Source organism: Heptranchias perlo, unplaced genomic scaffold (genome assembly GCF_035084215.1).
Source record: "Heptranchias perlo isolate sHepPer1 unplaced genomic scaffold, sHepPer1.hap1 HAP1_SCAFFOLD_52, whole genome shotgun sequence".
In the NCBI taxonomy this organism is placed as follows: Eukaryota; Metazoa; Chordata; class Chondrichthyes; order Hexanchiformes; family Hexanchidae; genus Heptranchias; species Heptranchias perlo.
The window spans coordinates 3,373,483-3,393,372 of record NW_027139537.1 but is presented as its reverse complement, the minus strand read 5'-3'; the positions used below and the strand labels follow the sequence as shown (position 1 = coordinate 3,393,372).

General features: G+C 44.9%; 1 protein-coding gene across 1 annotated transcript; it reads right to left on the bottom strand.

Moving 5' to 3' along the window:
- Positions 1 to 382: 382 nt before the first annotated feature.
- Positions 383 to 18,529, bottom strand: LOC137314513 (NACHT, LRR and PYD domains-containing protein 3-like). The gene is made up of 7 exons (XM_067979826.1): positions 18,480 to 18,529; positions 4,485 to 6,222; positions 2,843 to 2,929; positions 2,508 to 2,678; positions 2,177 to 2,347; positions 1,864 to 2,031; positions 383 to 1,692 (listed from the first exon to the last, which is right to left on the bottom strand). Exons 1-7 carry the CDS (start codon positions 18,523 to 18,525, stop codon positions 1,605 to 1,607), a joined length of 2,469 nt encoding a protein of 822 aa, XP_067835927.1. The 5' UTR covers positions 18,526 to 18,529; the 3' UTR covers positions 383 to 1,604.
- Between the last annotated feature and the right edge of the window lie 1,361 nt (positions 18,530 to 19,890).

The following is a 19,890-nucleotide window of genomic DNA, read 5'->3' as shown; positions in this document are numbered from 1 at the left end:
CCGATGTCTCCTCAGGAGGGGACCGACCATGGTTTCCCCCATAGAAGACCGACCGAGGCCTCCCCCAGAGGGGACCGACCGGGGCCACCTCCACAGGCTGCACCCAAACAGGTCCCACCTGTTTATTGCCCTGGGGTTTAATTTCCTCTCTGGGACCTGGTTTTGGGGCCTCGGTTTAACATGTTCCTGTTCGATTGTGACCGATGTCCAGAATTGAATGATGCAAAATATTGCACCCTGAACTGTCCAACATCTCGCAGTTCAGATTGATCAGCTCACCTCACCGACCATTAATTAGGATGGCCACAAGCGACTGAGTGAATGGATTAACGCTTTCTTACCAAATCTTCAAAGGAGAAGTCAGACAGCAAATCATGCACAACAATGTTTTATTAACTTGGAATTCATAATTATCATTATTTAGCCATTGAGTATAACAATAATAATTACATATAAACAGAGCCACCTAACAATGTTAATAATAAATAATTAATAGGCAGATAATTAACACAATGAATAACCAATTGTAAAAGCAGCTGAGAGGATCACCGGAATTCAGCATCAGCTGGATCACTGATTATCACATTATAGGTTAGATCAGTGTCTGACACGGCTGCAGATTGGCGAGACAATTTAACCCCATTCGATCGCCAGCTGAGGCAAGAGATGAGAGCATAAATTCACCTCGGGCATCAGAGCACAACGAGCGATAGCGAATTGGAAGCTCGGTGTCCACTCCGCCTGATTTTATTTGCCACAGACTGTTGCTTTCACCGATGAGATGTTAAACCAGGGTTCCCTCTGTCACCTTCAGTGGACGGAACAGATGCAGCAACAATAACACAAGAAGAGATGGGGAGTCCCTGGTGTTCCGATCAACATTGATCCAATGTTGACTCGGTGTCCCACTGCAGCCCAGACTGAGCCCCACCCTGGGACCTTCCTGTCTGCACATTGACCCAGTGTCCAACTGCAGCCCAGACTGAGCCCCACCCTGGGCCCTTCCTGTCTGCACATTGACCCACTGTCCCACTGCAGCCCAGACTGAGCCCCACCCTGAGCCCTTCCTGTCTGTAATTGATCCAGTGTCCCACTGCAGCCCAGACTGAGACCCACCCTGGGCCCGTCCTGTCTGTACATTGACCCAGTGTCCCACTGCAGCCCAGACTGAGCCCCACCCTGGGCCCTTCCTGTCTGTACATTGACCCAGTGTCCCACTGCAGCCCAGACTGAGCCCCACCCTGGGCCCTTCCTGTCTGTACATTTACCCAGTGCCCCATTGGGGACCATCCAGCCCCGGATATCCGGCAGAATCAGCGCTGGGGGACCGGGTGACTGAGTCTCGTGACCCTGTCGCTGGGCCTCTGACGTCACAATGGGAGACGACGCTCGCTCAGCTCGAGCTGGAAACCGTTAAAGGGCCGTTCGGATTTAAACCTGGAGCGCGGCCGGTTAAAGGGGAGGGACAGAGAATCGGCCAAAAATGTTCATGTAATGAGACCAAGAATGGTTAAAAATTGAAATGTTCATATAATGAGACCAGCAATGGTTATAAATTGAAATGTTCATATAATGAGACCAGGAATGGTTATAAATTCAAATGTTCACATTTCCACACTCAGTCCGGGTCTCGTTCCCTGCAGCGACTTCAGCTGATTCCTTCCATTTGGACTGAACCGATTCCCACTCAGCCTGAAACAGATTAAAGATTAAATAGGAAATAAACAGATTGAACAACCGTGTAAATTCCAGGGAGACTGGGGTTAATATTTCAATAATAATTACAGACAAATATTACCCATAAAAGGGACTGAATCATATTGATATTTTATTCATTACATTAAACATTAACACAAAACTCACCCGATCCACTCCAGACTCCTGCGGGTCAGTATGAGGGAGCGGAGAGGGGGGACAGATCGGTCTGTGAAGGAGTTTGATCCGAGGGACAGATCCGTCAGTGACCGGTTTGTACTGAGAGCGGAGACGAGATCCTCGGTACAAGAATCTGTGAGATCGTTACCATACAGACTGGGGATCAGAGAGAGAGGGAAATTACAGGAATCAGGGTAAATTCCCAGTATTTATTTGCATTCTTATTACTTATACTGACATTAATATACCGTGTTCAGCATCCAGTTATTATAAACACAATCTCACACAGTCTGATACTTACCGCATTTCCTGTATTTTACAGTCCGAGTTCCTCAGAGCCGCAGACAGCAGATTCACTCCTGAATCTCCCAGTTTATTATTACTCAGATTCAGAACAGTCAGTGACCGGTTTGCACTGAGAGCGGAGGCGAGAGCCTCGGTGCAAGAATCTGTGAGTCCGTTACCCCATAACCTGGAGATCAGAGAGAGAGAGGAGAGAGACGAACAGAGATAACAGGAGTCTAAGTAAATTCCCAGTATTTATTTGTAATATTATTATTTATACTGACATTAATGTACAGTGTTCGACATCCAGTTATTATAAACACAATCTCATACAGTCTGATACTTACCACAGTTTCTGTATTTTACAGTCCGGGTTCCTCAGAGCCGCAGACAGTAGTTTCACCCCTGAATCTCCCAGTTTATTGTTACTCAAGTCCAGAACCGTCAGTGACCCGTTTGCACTGAGAGCGGAGGAGAGATCCTCGGTGCAAGAATCTGTGAGACCGTTGTACCATAACCTGGAGATCAGAGTGAGGAGAGAGAGACAGAGACGAGCAGAGATAACAGGAATCAGAGTAAATTCCCAGTTTTTATTTGTATTATTATTACTTATATTGACATTAATGTACCGTGTTGGACATCCAGTTATTATTAACACAATCTCACACAGTCTGATACTTACTCCAGTTCCTGCATTTTACAGTCCTGGTTCCTCAGAGCCGCTGACAATAGTTTCACTCCTGAATCTCCCAGTTTATTTCTCCCCAGTCTAAACACAAACAGACAGAGAGTGAGAAACAAACTGAATCCAATCCCCGATCTGATACAAATTTTCACTGATATTACAGGAAACACTGAAAAATCTTCGGGAAATTAATAACCAGATTTCCCTGTCACTGACAATTAATCTTACTCTGCCCAACTCCGCATGTATTCAGGGACTGTCAGGAAATGTATTTAATAAATAAAGTGCTGTCTGTGTGAAGCCATTAAATGTCCCTCAGTCTGTTCTCATTCCCTGATGATCAGAATTACCCTCCTGGAGGTCAGTGACCGTTCCTGTCATGTTTGGGGAAACTTGACTCATTTCTGCTGTTTCTTAAATCCCAGATTTTATGGGAATGCGGCGATTTACCCCGAATTAAATGATAAAACGGTGATTACCTGTACTTTATGCAGTATTATACTAATCTGCATAATATTTCGGGGTGAGTTATGTTATGAAACGGCGTGAACTGCTGGTGCAAAATCCATCCCACATGATTTTATATAACAAGGAGAGTTTATTCTGTCCAGTTACAAATTTTAAATGTCCCTGTACAAACAGTTTATAGGGAGGGGAGTCTCTCTCTTTATTCCCATTAAACTGGCTCTACATTTATTTCAGGTGAAACGGGCCAGACAGTTTATGGGGAATTTTCTGAAGTTCCCTTCCCGAGCGGGGCCTCATACACCGGGGGCAGATTATGGGAAATTCCTGGTTCACTTCCCCTGGTTAATCCAGGAGCCACTCGCTGTGTGTGAGGCCCCACCGCTGGCCGGTGTGTGTCTGTACTCCTGGGCTAATATCCCACAACCCTGTAGATTTGAACCCTTTTACCAGCAGATTTTAGTTCCAAATCCACTGAAGTGTCGGCCTGAATTAATGAGCGAGGGGCTTGAATCCACGACCTTGTGACTCAGAGGCACGAGTGCTGCCAGCTGGGTGAAGAGATGGTGGATGTATTGGAGAGTGTGAAAGGCTGGGTCATTGATGAGTTAAGATAACGGACCGACGTCCTGCGGGGGAAGCTCAGCTCGCCCATTGGAGGTTAACTGCCCGAAAGCTGTGTTTTGCTCTTTGTCAATGAAAGTTTGGTGTTTCAGCTTCCCTCTCCTATACACGTTGACAGTCCGGTGACTGTCACTTGCCCCCACACCTCGGTAAGAGGGTGGGATGCTCCGACACACAAACTGCTACAGTTAGTGTCGGTCTGCGGGTAAGTAACAGTCAGAGAGAGCCTCTTCAATGGACGCATCTCAGGCAGTGAGAAAAACAGCAATAAATATCATTTATTGCAATTAAATTCTCAGACTCTTTCAGTGACCTGTATTTACTGATCCGATAAAGACTGCAAAATCACGACTTGTTCACAAGGATCCATTTTAGATTCTCCAGTCCTCAGGGAATTACTAACCGATCCTCTTATCATTTGTCATATTTGTGTTGAATCTGCTTCTCTCTGGTTTAACTGAACTGTTCGTTTCCCTTCATTATGGAGCAACAATACAATCCATGATTGTTCTACAATTGGCCTAACAGTTAGAGACAAATAAACAGTTACCTCAACACCTGGCATTTGTGCAGCACGGGTCCCAGCCGCTGGAGTCCTTCACACTGGATGGAGCAGTTCCCCAGATCGAGGTGTTTTATTGCATCACAAAGTCCAATGATATGAGACAGCACTGCACAGTCAATCGGGGTCAGTCGCAATCCATTAAATGTAAGTGTTTCCACAGATCCCACTGTGGCCCGAGCCAGTGTTTGATTCTGAGACTCAAACAGGTAGTGGAATGTGTTCATGAGGTCCCTTTTACCAGTTTCACTCGCTATGTTTCCAATCTCTCCTTCAACCTTCTCCTTCACCCAGTCAATCACTCCGCAGATTGTTTGATGAAGAAATGGACCCAGAAACTCCTCCAGGAGCCGAGCTGACTGTGAGGAGGAGAGACCAACAACAAAACGGACAAATATCTCAAATCTCCCATCTTCCTTGCTGTGGGCTTCACTGAGGAGTTTCCGGATGTCCCCTGGATCTGGAGTCAGGAATTGTGCGAGTGCAGCTACAAACTCCTGGATGGTGAGGTGCGGGAATGTGTAAACCACACTCTGGGCAGAATCATCTCTCTCCAAAAGTTCCATCATGAACCCAGACAGGAACTGGGAAGTTTGCAGATTGTACTTGATCAAATCTCCATTTCTAAACACAATCTTCTTCTCGGAGACTCCAGTGAAGGCCATCTCACCGATCTTCAGCAACACATCCCGGGGGGATTCAATCTCTCGGCCATGGTTTTTCAGAATGTTGTAAATATAGTAGGAATATAGTTGGGTGATGGTCCTGGGAACTCGCTGCTGTTTCCTGTCTCTCTGTGTGAAGAAGGGACCCAGTGACAGACCGAGGATCCAGCAGTAGGAAGGGTTGTAACACATGGTGTACAGGAGCTCGTTCTCCTCCACATGTTTGAAAACAGCTGCTGCCACCACCTGATCTTCAAAAAACTTGTTGAAATATTCCTTCCGTTCCTCACCAACAAATCCCAGGATTTCAGCCCAGACACTGATCTCAGCCTTTTCCAATAAATGTAATGCAGTGGGGCGGCTGGTCACTAGCACTGAACATCCTGGGAGCAGCTTGTGCTGTATTAAACTGTACACAATGTCAGACACTTCACACCAGTCTTCAGGATCTGTGCACATGTACTGAGGTTCTGTATTTCTCCGATTATCAGCAAAATCGATACTGTCCTTGAATTCATCTAAACCATCGAATATAAACAGTAACCTCTCTGGGTTCTTCCAGAGCTCTCCCAGAATATTCCCAAAGTAAGGATACAGATCCAGTATCAGATTCCTCAGATTTATTCTGCAGTTAATAGCGTTCAAATCCCGGAATTTAAAACTGAAAACAAATTGAAAGTGTGGGTATATTTTCCCAGTGGCCCAGTCATAAACAATCTTTTGTACCATTGTTGTTTTTCCAATCCCCGCGACTCCGCTCACTGCTGCTGAACTCCCAGATTTGGATTTTCTCCCAGAAAAACTGCTCTGGAACAATTGATCAGTTCGGATTTTTTCAAGTTCTCTCCGGAGATGTTTCTCTCTCCACTCTTCATGGTCTCGGCCTCTTGCCAGCAGTTCATGTTCTACAAGTGTCCGATCTCGAACAGTAGAAATGACCGTTAGCTCAGTGTATAGAGTGACCAGCTGGAAAATCTTAACCTTCTCCTTTATTAGGATCGTGTTCACTCTCAGTGTTTCAGTTTGGACCCGGATTTTTTCCTTGTGTTTCTGTTGAGCATCTTCAATTAGAACAGACACAGAATGGTTATCAATGTTAGTTGTATTGAAATAAAAGCAAATTCTCAATATCACTTTACTATTCAGTAAAATGTTGCGAGATTTAATTCCCAGCTTCAATAGAGGTGCGAGCAGGAAATTAAACTCAGTTACTGAAAACCTCGTTTGAAAGTGAATAATGGTGGAGAAAAGTTTGAAATCCTCACTTGATGCTAATATTGACTGAACATGGAGACTTCTATGAACTTGATATTTTCCCTCTGATGCTTAATACTATCAGCCCTGCCCTCGTTACAAATCCAAACGTGATTCTGGTATACAAAACTTGAGGTTCTAGTGGAATAATTTATGAAACCGTCAGTGGTGCTGACCCTCTGTGGAAATGGGAAATAGGTTATTCTGTGCATTAGGAGAGGGGCAGACTGTGAATGAACAGAAGTTCCACTGTTATTCTATCAGACCTCGGGCAGGTTATCTGGGATATTGTGGGCACTGGGAGAGGGACAGACTGTGAATGGACAGAAGTTCTACTGTCATAGCATCATGTTTTGGTCAGGTTATCTGTGGTATTTTATGTACTAGGAAAGGGACAGTCAGTGAATGGACATAAGTTCCACTGTTATTGTATCAGACCCTGGGCAGGTTAACTGGGATATTGTGGGCACTGGGAGAGGGGCAGACTGTGAATGGACAGAAGTTCCACTGTTATTGTATCAGACCCTGGGCAGGTTAACTGGGATATTGTGGGCACTGGGAGAGGGGCAGACTGTGAATGAACATAAGTTCCACTGTTATTTTATCAGACCTCGGGCAGGTTATCTGGGATATTGTGGGCACTGGGAGAGGGACAGACTGGGAATGGACAGAAGTCCCACTGTTATTGTATCAGACCTCGGGCAGGTTATCTGGGATATTGTGGGCACTGGGAGAGAAACAGACTGTGAATGGACAGAAGTTCCACTGTTAGTGTATCAGGTCCTGGACAGGTTACCTGGGGTATTGTGGGCACTTGTAGTCACTGGAGGAATATTATTGCAAGTGTGAAGCCACGGAGAGGAATAAGACGATGACAGAAGTTGAACTGCTATTGATTCAGGACTGGTGCAGGTTATCTGGGGTGTTGTGTGTATTGGGAGAAGGTTAGATTGAATAGGCAGGAGTTAAGTTGCTATTGATTCAGGACTGGTGCAGGTTATCTGGGGTGTTGTGTGTATTGGGAGAAGGTGAGATTGAATAGGCAGGAGTTAAGTTGCTGTTGATTCAGGACTGGTGCAGGTTATCTGGGGTGTTGTGTGTATTGGGAGAAGGTTAGATTGAATAGACAGGAGTTAAGTTGCTATTGATTCAGGACTGGTGCAGGTTATCTGGGGTGTTGTGTGTATTGGGAGAAGGTTAGATTGAATAGGCAGGAGTTAAGTTGCTGTTGATTCAGGACTGGTGCAGGTTATCTGGGGTGTTGTGTGTATTGGGAGAAGATTAGATTGAATAGGCAGGAGTTAAGTTGCTGTTGATTCAGGACTGGTGCAGGTTATCTGGGGTGTTGTGTGTATTGGGAGAAGATTAGATTGAATAGGCAGGAGTTAAGTTGCTGTTGATTCAGGACTGGTGCAGGTTATCTGGGGTGTTGTGTGTATTGGGAGAAGGTTAGATTGAATAGGCAGGAGTTAAGTTGCTGTTGATTCAGGACTGGTGCAGGTTATCTGGGGTGTTGTGTGTATTGGGAGAAGGTTAGATTGAATAGGCAGGAGTTAAGTTGCTATTGATTCAGGACTGGTGCAGGTTATCTGGGGTGTTGTGTGTATTGGGAGAAGGTTAGATTGAATAGGCAGGAGTTAAGTTGCTATTGATTCAGGACTGGTGCAGGTTATCTGGGGTGTTGTGTGTATTGGGAGAAGGTTAGATTGAATAGACAGGAGTTAAGTTGCTATTGATTCAGGACTGGTGCAGGTTATCTGGGGTGTTGTGTGTATTGGGAGAAGGTTAGATTGAATAGGCAGGAGTTAAGTTGCTATTGATTCAGGACTGGTGCAGGTTATCTGGGGTGTTGTGTGTATTGGGAGAAGGTTAGATTGAATAGGCAGGAGTTAAGTTGCTGTTGATTCAGGACTGGTGCAGGTTATCTGGGGTGTTGTGTGTATTGGGAGAAGATTAGATTGAATAGGCAGGAGTTAAGTTGCTGTTGATTCAGGACTGGTGCAGGTTATCTGGGGTGTTGTGTGTATTGGGAGAAGGTTAGATTGAATAGGCAGGAGTTAAGTTGCTGTTGATTCAGGACTGGTGCAGGTTATCTGGGGTGTTGTGTGTATTGGGAGAAGGTTAGATTGAATAGGCAGGAGTTAAGTTGCTATTGATTCAGGACTGGTGCAGGTTATCTGAGGTGTTGTGTGTATTGGCAGAAGGTTAGATTGAATAGGCAGGAGTTAAGTTGCTATTGATTCAGGACTGGTGCAGGTTATCTGGGGTGTTGTGTGTATTGGGAGAAGGTTAGATTGAATAGACAGGAGTTAAGTTGCTATTGATTCAGGACTGGTGCAGGTTATCTGGGGTGTTGTGTGTATTGGGAGAAGGTTAGATTGAATAGGCAGGAGTTAAGTTGCTGTTGATTCAGGACTGGTGCAGGTTATCTGGGGTGTTGTGTGTATTGGGAGAAGGTTAGATTGAATAGGCAGGAGTTAAGTTGCTATTGATTCAGGACTGGTGCAGGTTATCTGGGGTGTTGTGTGTATTGGGAGAAGGTTAGATTGAATAGGCAGGAGTTAAGATGCTGTTGATTCAGGACTGGTGCAGGTTATCTGGGGTGTTGTGTGTATTGGGAGAAGGTTAGATTGAATAGGCAGGAGTTAAGTTGCTGTTGATTCAGGACTGGTGCAGGTTATCTGGGGTGTTGTGTGTATTGGGAGAAGGTTAGATTGAATAGGCAGGAGTTAAGTTGCTGTTGATTCAGGACTGGTGCAGGTTATCTGGGGTGTTGTGTGTATTGGGAGAAGGTGAGATTGAATAGGCAGGAGTTAAGTTGCTGTTGATTCAGGACTGGTGCAGGTTATCTGGGGTGTTGTGTGTATTGGGATAAGGTTAGATTGAATAGACAGGAGTTAAGTTGCTATTGATTCAGGACTGGTGCAGGTTATCTGGGGTGTTGTGTGTGTTGGGAGAAGATTAGATTGAATAGGCAGGAGTTAAGTTGCTGTTGATTCAGGACTGGTGCAGGTTATCTGGGGTGTTGTGTGTATTGGGAGAAGATTAGATTGAATAGGCAGGAGTTAAGTTGCTGTTGATTCAGGACTGGTGCAGGTTATCTGGGGTGTTGTGTGTATTGGGAGAAGGTTAGATTGAATAGGCAGGAGTTAAGTTGCTGTTGATTCAGGACTGGTGCAGGTTATCTGGGGTGTTGTGTGTATTGGGAGAAGGTTAGATTGAATAGGCAGGAGTTAAGTTGCTATTGATTCAGGACTGGTGCAGGTTATCTGGGGTGTTGTGTGTATTGGGAGAAGGTCAGATTGAATAGGCAGGAGTTAAGTTGCTATTGATTCAGGACTGGTGCAGGTTATCTGGGGTGTTGTGTGTATTGGGAGAAGGTTAGATTGAATAGACAGGAGTTAAGTTGCTATTGATTCAGGACTGGTGCAGGTTATCTGGGGTGTTGTGTGTATTGGGAGAAGGTTAGATTGAATAGGCAGGAGTTAAGTTGCAATTGATTCAGGACTGGTGCAGGTTATCTGGGGTGTTGTGTGTATTGGGAGAAGGTTAGATTGAATAGGCAGGAGTTAAGTTGCTGTTGATTCAGGACTGGTGCAGGTTATCTGGGGTGTTGTGTGTATTGGGAGAAGATTAGATTGAATAGGCAGGAGTTAAGTTGCTGTTGATTCAGGACTGGTGCAGGTTATCTGGGGTGTTGTGTGTATTGGGAGAAGGTTAGATTGAATAGGCAGGAGTTAAGTTGCTGTTGATTCAGGACTGGTGCAGGTTATCTGGGGTGTTGTGTGTATTGGGAGAAGGTGAGATTGAATAGGCAGGAGTTAAGTTGCTATTGATTCAGGACTGGTGCAGGTTATCTGAGGTGTTGTGTGTATTGGCAGAAGGTTAGATTGAATAGGCAGGAGTTAAGTTGCTATTTATTCAGGACTGGTGCAGGTTATCTGGGGTGTTGTGTGTATTGGGAGAAGGTTAGATTGAATAGACAGGAGTTAAGTTGCTATTGATTCAGGACTGGTGCAGGTTATCTGGGGTGTTGTGTGTATTGGGAGAAGGTTAGATTGAATAGGCAGGAGTTAAGTTGCTGTTGATTCAGGACTGGTGCAGGTTATCTGGGGTGTTGTGTGTATTGGGAGAAGGTTAGATTGAATAGGCAGGAGTTAAGTTGCTATTGATTCAGGACTGGTGCAGGTTATCTGGGGTGTTGTGTGTATTGGGAGAAGGTTAGATTGAATAGGCAGGAGTTAAGATGCTGTTGATTCAGGACTGGTGCAGGTTATCTGGGGTGTTGTGTGTATTGGGAGAAGGTTAGATTGAATAGGCAGGAGTTAAGTTGCTGTTGATTCAGGACTGGTGCAGGTTATCTGGGGTGTTGTGTGTATTGGGAGAAGGTTAGATTGAATAGACAGGAGTTAAGTTGCTATTGATTCAGGACTCGGGCAGGTCATCTGGGGTGTTGTGTGTATTGGGAGAAGGTTAGATTGAATAGACAGGACTTAAGTTGCTGTTGATTCAGGACTGGTGCAGGTTATCTGGGGTGTTGTGTGTATTGGGAGAAGGTTAGATTGAATAGGCAGGAGTTAAGTTGCTGTTGATTCAGGACTGGTGCAGGTTATCTGGGGTGTTGTGTGTATTGGGAGAAGATTAGATTGAATAGGCAGGAGTTAAGTTGCTATTGATTCAGGACTGGTGCAGGTTATCTGGGGTGTTGTGTGTATTGGGAGAAGGTTAGCTTGAATAGACAGGAGTTAAGTTGCTGTTGATTCAGGACTGGTGCAGGTTATCTGGGGTGTTGTGTGTATTGGGAGAAGGTTAGATTGATTAGGCAGGAGTTAAGTTGCTGTTGATTCAGGACTGGTGCAGGTTATCTGGGGTGTTGTGTGTATTGGGAGAAGATTAGATTGAATAGGCAGGAGTTAAGTTCCTGTTGATTCAGGACTGGTGCAGGTTATCTGGGGTGTTGTGTGTATTGGGAGAAGATTAGATTGAATAGGCAGGAGTTAAGTTGCTATTGATTCAGGACTGGTGCAGGTTATCTGGGGTGTTGTGTGTATTGGGAGAAGGTTAGATTGAATAGGCAGGAGTTAAGTTGCTGTTGATTCAGGACTGGTGCAGGTTATCTGGGGTGTTGTGTGTATTGGGAGAAGGTTAGATTGAATAGGCAGGAGTTAAGTTGCTATTGATTCAGGACTGGTGCAGGTTATCTGGGGTGTTGTGTGTATTGGGAGAAGGTTAGATTGAATAGGCAGGAGTTAAGTTGCTGTTGATTCAGGACTGGTGCAGGTTATCTGGGGTGTTGTGTGTATTGGGAGAAGGTTAGATTGAATAGGCAGGAGTTAAGTTCCTGTTGATTCAGGACTGGTGCAGGTTATCTGGGGTGTTGTGTGTATTGGGAGAAGATTTGATTGAATAGGCAGGAGTTAAGTTGCTATTGATTCAGGACTGGTGCAGGTTATCTGGGGTGTTGTGTGTATTGGGAGAAGGTTAGATTGAATAGACAGGAGTTAAGTTGCTGTTGATTCAGGACTGGTGCAGGTTATCTGGGGTGTTGTGTGTATTGGGAGAAGGTTAGATTGATTAGGCAGGAGTTAAGTTGCTGTTGATTCAGGACTGGTGCAGGTTATCTGGGGTGTTGTGTGTATTGGGAGAAGATTAGATTGAATAGGCAGGAGTTAAGTTCCTGTTGATTCAGGACTGGTGCAGGTTATCTGGGGTGTTGTGTGTATTGGGAGAAGATTAGATTGAATAGGCAGGAGTTAAGTTGCTATTGATTCAGGACTGGTGCAGGTTATCTGGGGTGTTGTGTGTATTGGGAGAAGGTTAGATTGAATAGGCAGGAGTTAAGTTGCTGTTGATTCAGGACTGGTGCAGGTTATCTGGGGTGTTGTGTGTATTGGGAGAAGGTTAGATTGAATTGGCAGGAGTTAAGTTGCTATTGATTCAGGACTGGTGCAGGTTATCTGGGGTGTTGTGTGTATTGGGAGAAGGTTAGATTGAATAGGCAGGAGTTAAGTTGCTGTTGATTCAGGACTGGTGCAGGTTATCTGGGGTGTTGTGTGTATTGGGAGAAGGTTAGATTGAATAGGCAGGAGTTAAGTTGCTCTTGATTCAGGACTGGTGCAGGTTATCTGGGGTGTTGTGTGTCTTGGGAGAAGGTTAGATTGAATAGGCAGGAGTTAAGTTGCTGTTGATTCAGGACTGGTGCAGGTTATCTGGGGTGTTGTGTGTATTGGGAGAAGGTTAGATTGATTAGGCAGGAGTTAAGTTGTTGTTGATTCAGGACTGGTGCAGGTTATCTGGGGTGTTGTGTGTATTGGGAGAAGATTAGATTGAATAGGCAGGAGTTAAGTTCCTGTTGATTCAGGACTGGTGCAGGTTATCTGGGGTGTTGTGTGTATTGGGAGAAGATTAGATTGAATAGGCAGGAGTTAAGTTGCTATTGATTCAGGACTGGTGCAGGTTATCTGGGGTGTTGTGTGTATTGGGAGAAGGTTAGATTGAATAGGCAGGAGTTAAGTTGCTGTTGATTCAGGACTGGTGCAGGTTATCTGGGGTGTTGTGTGTATTGGGAGAAGGTTAGATTGAATAGGCAGGAGTTAAGTTGCTATTGATTCAGGACTGGTGCAGGTTATCTGGGGTGTTGTGTGTATTGGGAGAAGGTTAGATTGAATCGGCAGGAGTTAAGTTGCTGTTGATTCAGGACTGGTGCAGGTTATCTGGGGTGTTGTGTGTATTGGGAGAAGGTTAGATTGAATAGGCAGGAGTTAAGTTCCTGTTGATTCAGGACTGGTGCAGGTTATCTGGGGTGTTGTGTGTATTGGGAGAAGATTTGATTGAATAGGCAGGAGTTAAGTTGCTATTGATTCAGGACTGGTGCAGGTTATCTGGGGTGTTGTGTGTATTGGGAGAAGGTTAGATTGAATAGACAGGAGTTAAGTTGCTGTTGATTCAGGACTGGTGCAGGTTATCTGGGGTGTTGTGTGTATTGGGAGAAGGTTAGATTGATTAGGCAGGAGTTAAGTTGCTGTTGATTCAGGACTGGTGCAGGTTATCTGGGGTGTTGTGTGTATTGGGAGAAGATTAGATTGAATAGGCAGGAGTTAAGTTCCTGTTGATTCAGGACTGGTGCAGGTTATCTGGGGTGTTGTGTGTATTGGGAGAAGATTAGATTGAATAGGCAGGAGTTAAGTTGCTATTGATTCAGGACTGGTGCAGGTTATCTGGGGTGTTGTGTGTATTGGGAGAAGGTTAGATTGAATAGGCAGGAGTTAAGTTGCTGTTGATTCAGGACTGGTGCAGGTTATCTGGGGTGTTGTGTGTATTGGGAGAAGGTTAGATTGAATAGGCAGGAGTTAAGTTGCTATTGATTCAGGACTGGTGCAGGTTATCTGGGGTGTTGTGTGTATTGGGAGAAGGTTAGATTGAATAGGCAGGAGTTAAGTTGCTGTTGATTCAGGACTGGTGCAGGTTATCTGGGGTGTTGTGTGTATTGGGAGAAGGTTAGATTGAATAGGCAGGAGTTAAGTTGCTCTTGATTCAGGACTGGTGCAGGTTATCTGGGGTGTTGTGTGTATTGGGAGAAGGTTAGATTGAATAGGCAGGAGTTAAGTTGCTGTTGATTCAGGACTGGTGCAGGTTATCTGGGGTGTTGTGTGTATTGGGAGATGGTTAGATTGAATAGGCAGGAGTTAAGTTGCTGTTGATTCAGGACTGGTGCAGGTTATCTGGGGTGTTGTGTGTATTGGGAGAAGGTTAGATTGAATAGGCAGGAGTTAAGTTGCTGTTGATTCAGGACTGGTGCAGGTTATCTGGGGTGTTGTGTGTATTGGGAGAAGGTTAGATTGAATAGGCAGGAGTTAAGTTGCTGTTGATTCAGGACTGGTGCAGGTTATCTGGGGTGTTGTGTGTCTTGGGAGAAGGTTAGATTGAATAGGCAGGAGTTAAGTTGCTGTTGATTCAGGACTCGGGCAGGTTATCTGGGGTGTTGTGTGTATTGGGAGAAGATTAGATTGAATAGGCAGGAGTTAAGTTGCTGTTGATTCAGGACTCGGGCAGGTTATCTGGGGTATTACATACATTTCTATAATCACTTTTTCACAGGTAACGATTACTGCCATTCTGTAGGTACAGAGGAGAATCAGAATGATGATGTAAGGTATTCGGACTTTAGGTTGAGGGAGTGGTGAGAGGGTTTCGTGTATTTTGTTTGGGCAAGCGAATTCGGGATTGAAATGTTTCAATGGAATTCCCAACATTAGTAAGAACATGAGAAATAGAAGCAGGTGTAGGCCATACGGCCCCTCGAGCCTCCGCCGCCATTCATTAAGGTCATTGCTGATCTACCTTAAATCCACTTGCCCACCCTGTCCACATATACATTGATTCCCTTCGTGTCCAAAAATCTATCGATCTGATTCTTGAATATACTCAACAGAAACAGGAAACAGGCTCACAATCAACAAAATAATTAATAACAGAGAAGGGAAGTCAGGGTAATTGTCTAATCCAAAGGGCCAGAGATCCTGGCAAGGACACAAAAGGGGCAGAGTCAGTGGGGTCAAGAGATAATTGAACGTGATTTTGTGGATACACTGAGAGGAGGGGTCGTTGGGGTCATCTCTCTGAAAGGGACAGGCTTATTTGGGCCAAATGGCTTTTTCCTGTCTCTAATCATTCTCCTGTTATATTGTGTTTCAGAAATTGCGAACATTTTTTCAGCCGTTTGCACCTACATTGAATGTGCTTTTATAACAGTCCTGTCATATCACCGATTAGAATTAATAATACACATACTGCCCGCATCACTCAGTGTAATGTTAGAGCAGACAACATTCACATTTCTTTTCAAATGTTTTCCCAGTAATTATATTCCGTTGTTTCATTTTGGTTTGAACTTCATACAATGCAGTTTTGGGAAATTAGATTGGGTCTAAAACACCTCTGAGTTAAAGGACAATTTTTTGAGTGGAATAAGTTCTCTCTTTCACTGCCATTAGGAAGCGAGCCGATAACTTCCGAATCACCTTGAACATTGTCTTTCCCTCACATTTCTCAACGGATTAATGATCCTTCGTGTGAAAATCCGCACATCATCTCAGATCAGATCGAACACTTTGACGTCTGTGAAATTATAACATTTTTAACCTTTCGCATTTCTCACCTCGTTCCCAACAGGTGATTGAGAGCAGATTTTTGGGGGCGCAGTTAAACTGTGACTTCTGGCTAAGAGCACTCCTCATTAATTCTGAGCCCAAAGCATCCGTGGGGCATATTGGAGTTGTGTGCGGGGATTCACCGTATATCAGGATCGTGCTTAGTGCACATGGCAATTCACAGTGTATCAGGATCCTGCCAGTTGTGTACGAGGATTCACAGTGTATCAGGATCCTGCCAGGTGTGTATGGGGATTCACAGTTTATCAGGATCCTGCCAGGTGTGCAAGGGGCTTCACAGTTTATCAGGATCCTGCAAGGTGTGTGTGGGGATTCACAGTGAATCAGAATCCTGCCAGGTGTGTATGGCAATCCACAGTGTATCAGGATACTGCCAGGTGTGTAGGGAATTCACAGTGTATCAGGATCCTACCAGTTGTGTACGAGGAATCACAGTGTATCAGGATCCTGCCAGGTGTGTATGGGGATTCACAGTGTATCAGGATCCTGCCAGGTGTGTATGGGGATTCACAGTGTATCAGGATCCTGCCAGGTGTGTATGGGGATTCACAGTGTATCAGGTTACTGCCAGGTGTGTATGGGGATTAACAGTGTATCAGGATCCTGCCAGGTGTGTATAGGGATTCACAGTGTATCAGGATACTGCCAGGTGTGTATGGGGATTCACAGTGTATCAGGATCCTGCAAGGTGTGTATGGGGATTGACAGTGTTTCAGTATACTGCCAGGTGTGTATCGTTTTTCACAGTGTATCGGGATCCTGCTACTTGTCTATGAGGATTCACAGAGTATCAGGATCCTGCCAGATGTGTATGGGGATTCACAGGCTATCACTATCCGGCCAGGTGTGTAAGGGTTTTCACAGTGTAACAAGATCCTGCCATTTGTGTATGAGGATTCACAGTGCATTACGATCCTGCCAGGTGTGTATGAGGATTCACAGTGCATCAGCATCCTGCGAGGTGTATATGGGGTTTTAAGGTAGACCAGGACCTTGCCAGGTGTGTATGGGAATTCACGGTGTACCAGGATCCTGCCAGGTGTGTATGGGGATTCACAGTGTATCAGGATCCTGCCAGGTGTCCATGTGGATCACAGTGTATCATGAACCTGCCTGGTGGTGTATGGGGTTTCTCAGTTTGTTGGGATCCTTCGAGATGTGTATGGGGGTAAACAGTGTAACAGGGTGCTGTCAGTTGTGTATGATGATTCACGGTGCAGAAGCATCCTGTCGGGTGTGTGAGGGGATTCACAGTGTATCAGGATCCTGCTAGGCGTGTATAGGGTTTGACAATGTATCAGGATCCTGCCAGGTGTGTATGGGGATTCACAGTGTATCAGGACCCTGTCTGGTGGTGCATGGGGTATCACAGTGTATCAGATTTCCGCGAGATGTTTACGGGGATAAACAGTGGATCAGGATATGGTCAGGTGTGTATGGGGATTCAGAGTTTATTCGGATCCTGCCAGATGTGTCTGGGGACGCAGTGTATCGGGACACTGCCAGATGTGTTCGGATATTCACGGTGGATCAACATCCTGCCCGGTATGAATGGGGATTCAAAGCGTATCAGGATGCTGCCAGGTGTGTATGGAGATTCACAGTGTATCGGGATCTGCCAAGTGTTTATGTGGTTTCGCATTGAACAAGGATCCCGCCAGGTGTGTACGGGGAATCACAGTCTTTAAGGATCCTGCCTGATGTTGATGGGGATTCACAGTGTATCAGGATTCTACCTGATGGTGTATGGGGTTTCACAGTTTATTGGGATCCTGCGAGATGTGTCAGGGGATATGGAGTGTATCAGGTTCGTGCGAGTTGTGTATGGGGATACACAGTGTATCAGGATGCTGTCAGGTGTGCATAGGGATTCAAAGTGTACCGGGATCCTGCCAGGTGTGTATGGGAATTCACGGTGCATCAGGATCCTGCCAGGTGTGTATTGGCATTCACAGTGAATCAGGATCCAGCCTGGTGGTATAGGGGGTATCACAGTGTATGAGGAACCTGCGAGATGAGTACCGGGATACACAGTGCATCAGGATGCTGTCAGGTCTGTATCGGGTTTCAGAGGGTATTCGGATCCTGCCAGGTGATCAGGTGTGCACGTGGATTTACAGTGTTGCAGGATCCTGCCAGCTGTTTATTGGGATTGAAAGTAGACAAGGATCTTGCCGGTTGTGTATCGGGATTCACAGTGTATCAGGATCCTGCCAGGTGTGTATGGGAATTCAAAGTGTATCAGGATACTGCCAGGTTTGTATGGGGATTCACAGTGTTCCAGCGTCCGGCCTGGTGTGTGTGGGGATTCACAGTGTATCAGGATCCTGCCAAGTTTGTATTAGGACACACAGTGTATCAGGATGCTGTCAGGTGTGTATGGGGTTTGACAGTGTATCTTCATCCTACCAGGTGTGTATGGGGATTTACAGTGTATCAGGATCCTGCCAGGTGTGTATGGGGATTTAGAGTATATCAGGATCCTGCCAAGTGTGTATGGGGATTTGCAACATATCAGGATTCTGCCAGGTGTGTATGGGGATTCACAATGTATCAGGATCCTGCCAGGTGTGTATGGGGATTCAGTGTATCAGGAGCCTGCCAGGTGTGTATGGGGATTTAACAAGTGATCGCAATCAGCAGCTTGATTAAGTGAAAAAATGCAATCTCCGCATATTTACAGGATGTGTCAAAAATCTTATCAATTGTAACTTGAATCTACGCAGAATAGTTGAGTATTGATGTCGAATCCAAACGAGGTTCATTTCTGTTCCCTCCACCCTTTGAACTTCTGATTGCCAGGTTCTGACAATCTCTAAACAAACAATTACAGTCAAACATTCTGATTCTCAGAAGTGAAATAAACGGTTTAAAATCTCAATTTCATCACTTACCTTTCAGGTGACTGGGTATTTCAGATAAACCTCGTCCGATGTTCATATAATCAAATGGATCAGGACCTGTTGAAATCAATGAGCTTTCGTGAAATCAGATCTGTGTAATATTATAGTAAATTCTGCAGTGTTTCAATCTGAAATTGAATTCAGTGTGTGATTTTACTGTACCAAGTTCCTGCATCTCTTTCAGTATTTTGTCCAACTTTGGTACCACATGGTGCATTTTCACAAAGGATTCCCACATCACCCTTCGGGCCCGAGAGCCTTTCTCCATCACCAGATTTAGGAGAAGGTCGGAACTGTCCGCCCTGTTTCCCTTCTCCACGAGATCAACGACTTTCTGTAAAGAATAATAATAAATATATTGGTCTCTCCTTTTCCCACTCCCAATAAAAATGATTCCCTTTTGTTTTCAGTCCACACAAGAGTTATACCTGAACCGTTCCCCTGTCCTTTGTACAGACACTGTCCGATCCACTGGGTATTTTCACCTCTTCGTAACATTGTTTCAGATTCACTGTAATTTTAGTTTTATCCATTTCTTTATTATTTGACCTGTTTCTATTTTGTAACATTCTATGATTCTGAGATTTGATACCCTGCTAGTTCAGTGATGTTTAAATAATCCAAACTCATTCTGTGTCCCTCCCACTTACCCGATGTTCCTGTCCACTGAAATGCCTCCCGTACGTTAACAACGAGCTGACTCCGTCCACCCCTTCTTCAATCGCCTGTTCTAATCTGTCCCGGTAGAATTTCGTCAATTGGAACAGTTGGTAATCGTCGCACTTTGTCAGGAACTCAGTGATTGCAGTGTTCGGATCTGTGAACAAAAATGGAGAAAACTCAACACATTATCGACTTTCTATCCAGGCAGCTACATTTCCTCTTATACCAAACGGCTGAAGCCTCCTGTGGACACATTATCAAACACCTTCTGAAAACTCATATACACCGCCTGTGCTACATTCCATCGACCTATCAAGTCACCTCACAACAAAGCTGTATTAAATTTGTCAAATACGACTTGTCCACAGCGTATCAGTTCCAGCCTCCCCTGATCATCCCCTGTATCTCTAAATGTTCAGTAATTCGACGTGGAATTAAAGATTCGAGGAGTTTGCCCTCTACTGATGGAGACTAATTGGTCGCCAGTTACCCGTCGATCCTCTCTCCCTATTTCAACAGAGACATTACTTGGGCTCCTTCAGTCCACTTGGATTTTTTTATATCAAACGAGGATTGAGAAATTCTGATCAGAGTCCCTTCAATCACCTTTCTGACTTCCTTTTACAGCCTCGGGTGTGTTATCTCTGGGCCCAGTGATTTTCCCACCTCGGCGATGTTTCTCACATCCAAATCCTTATAGAATTATAGAATCATAGAAGTTTACAACATGGAAACAGGC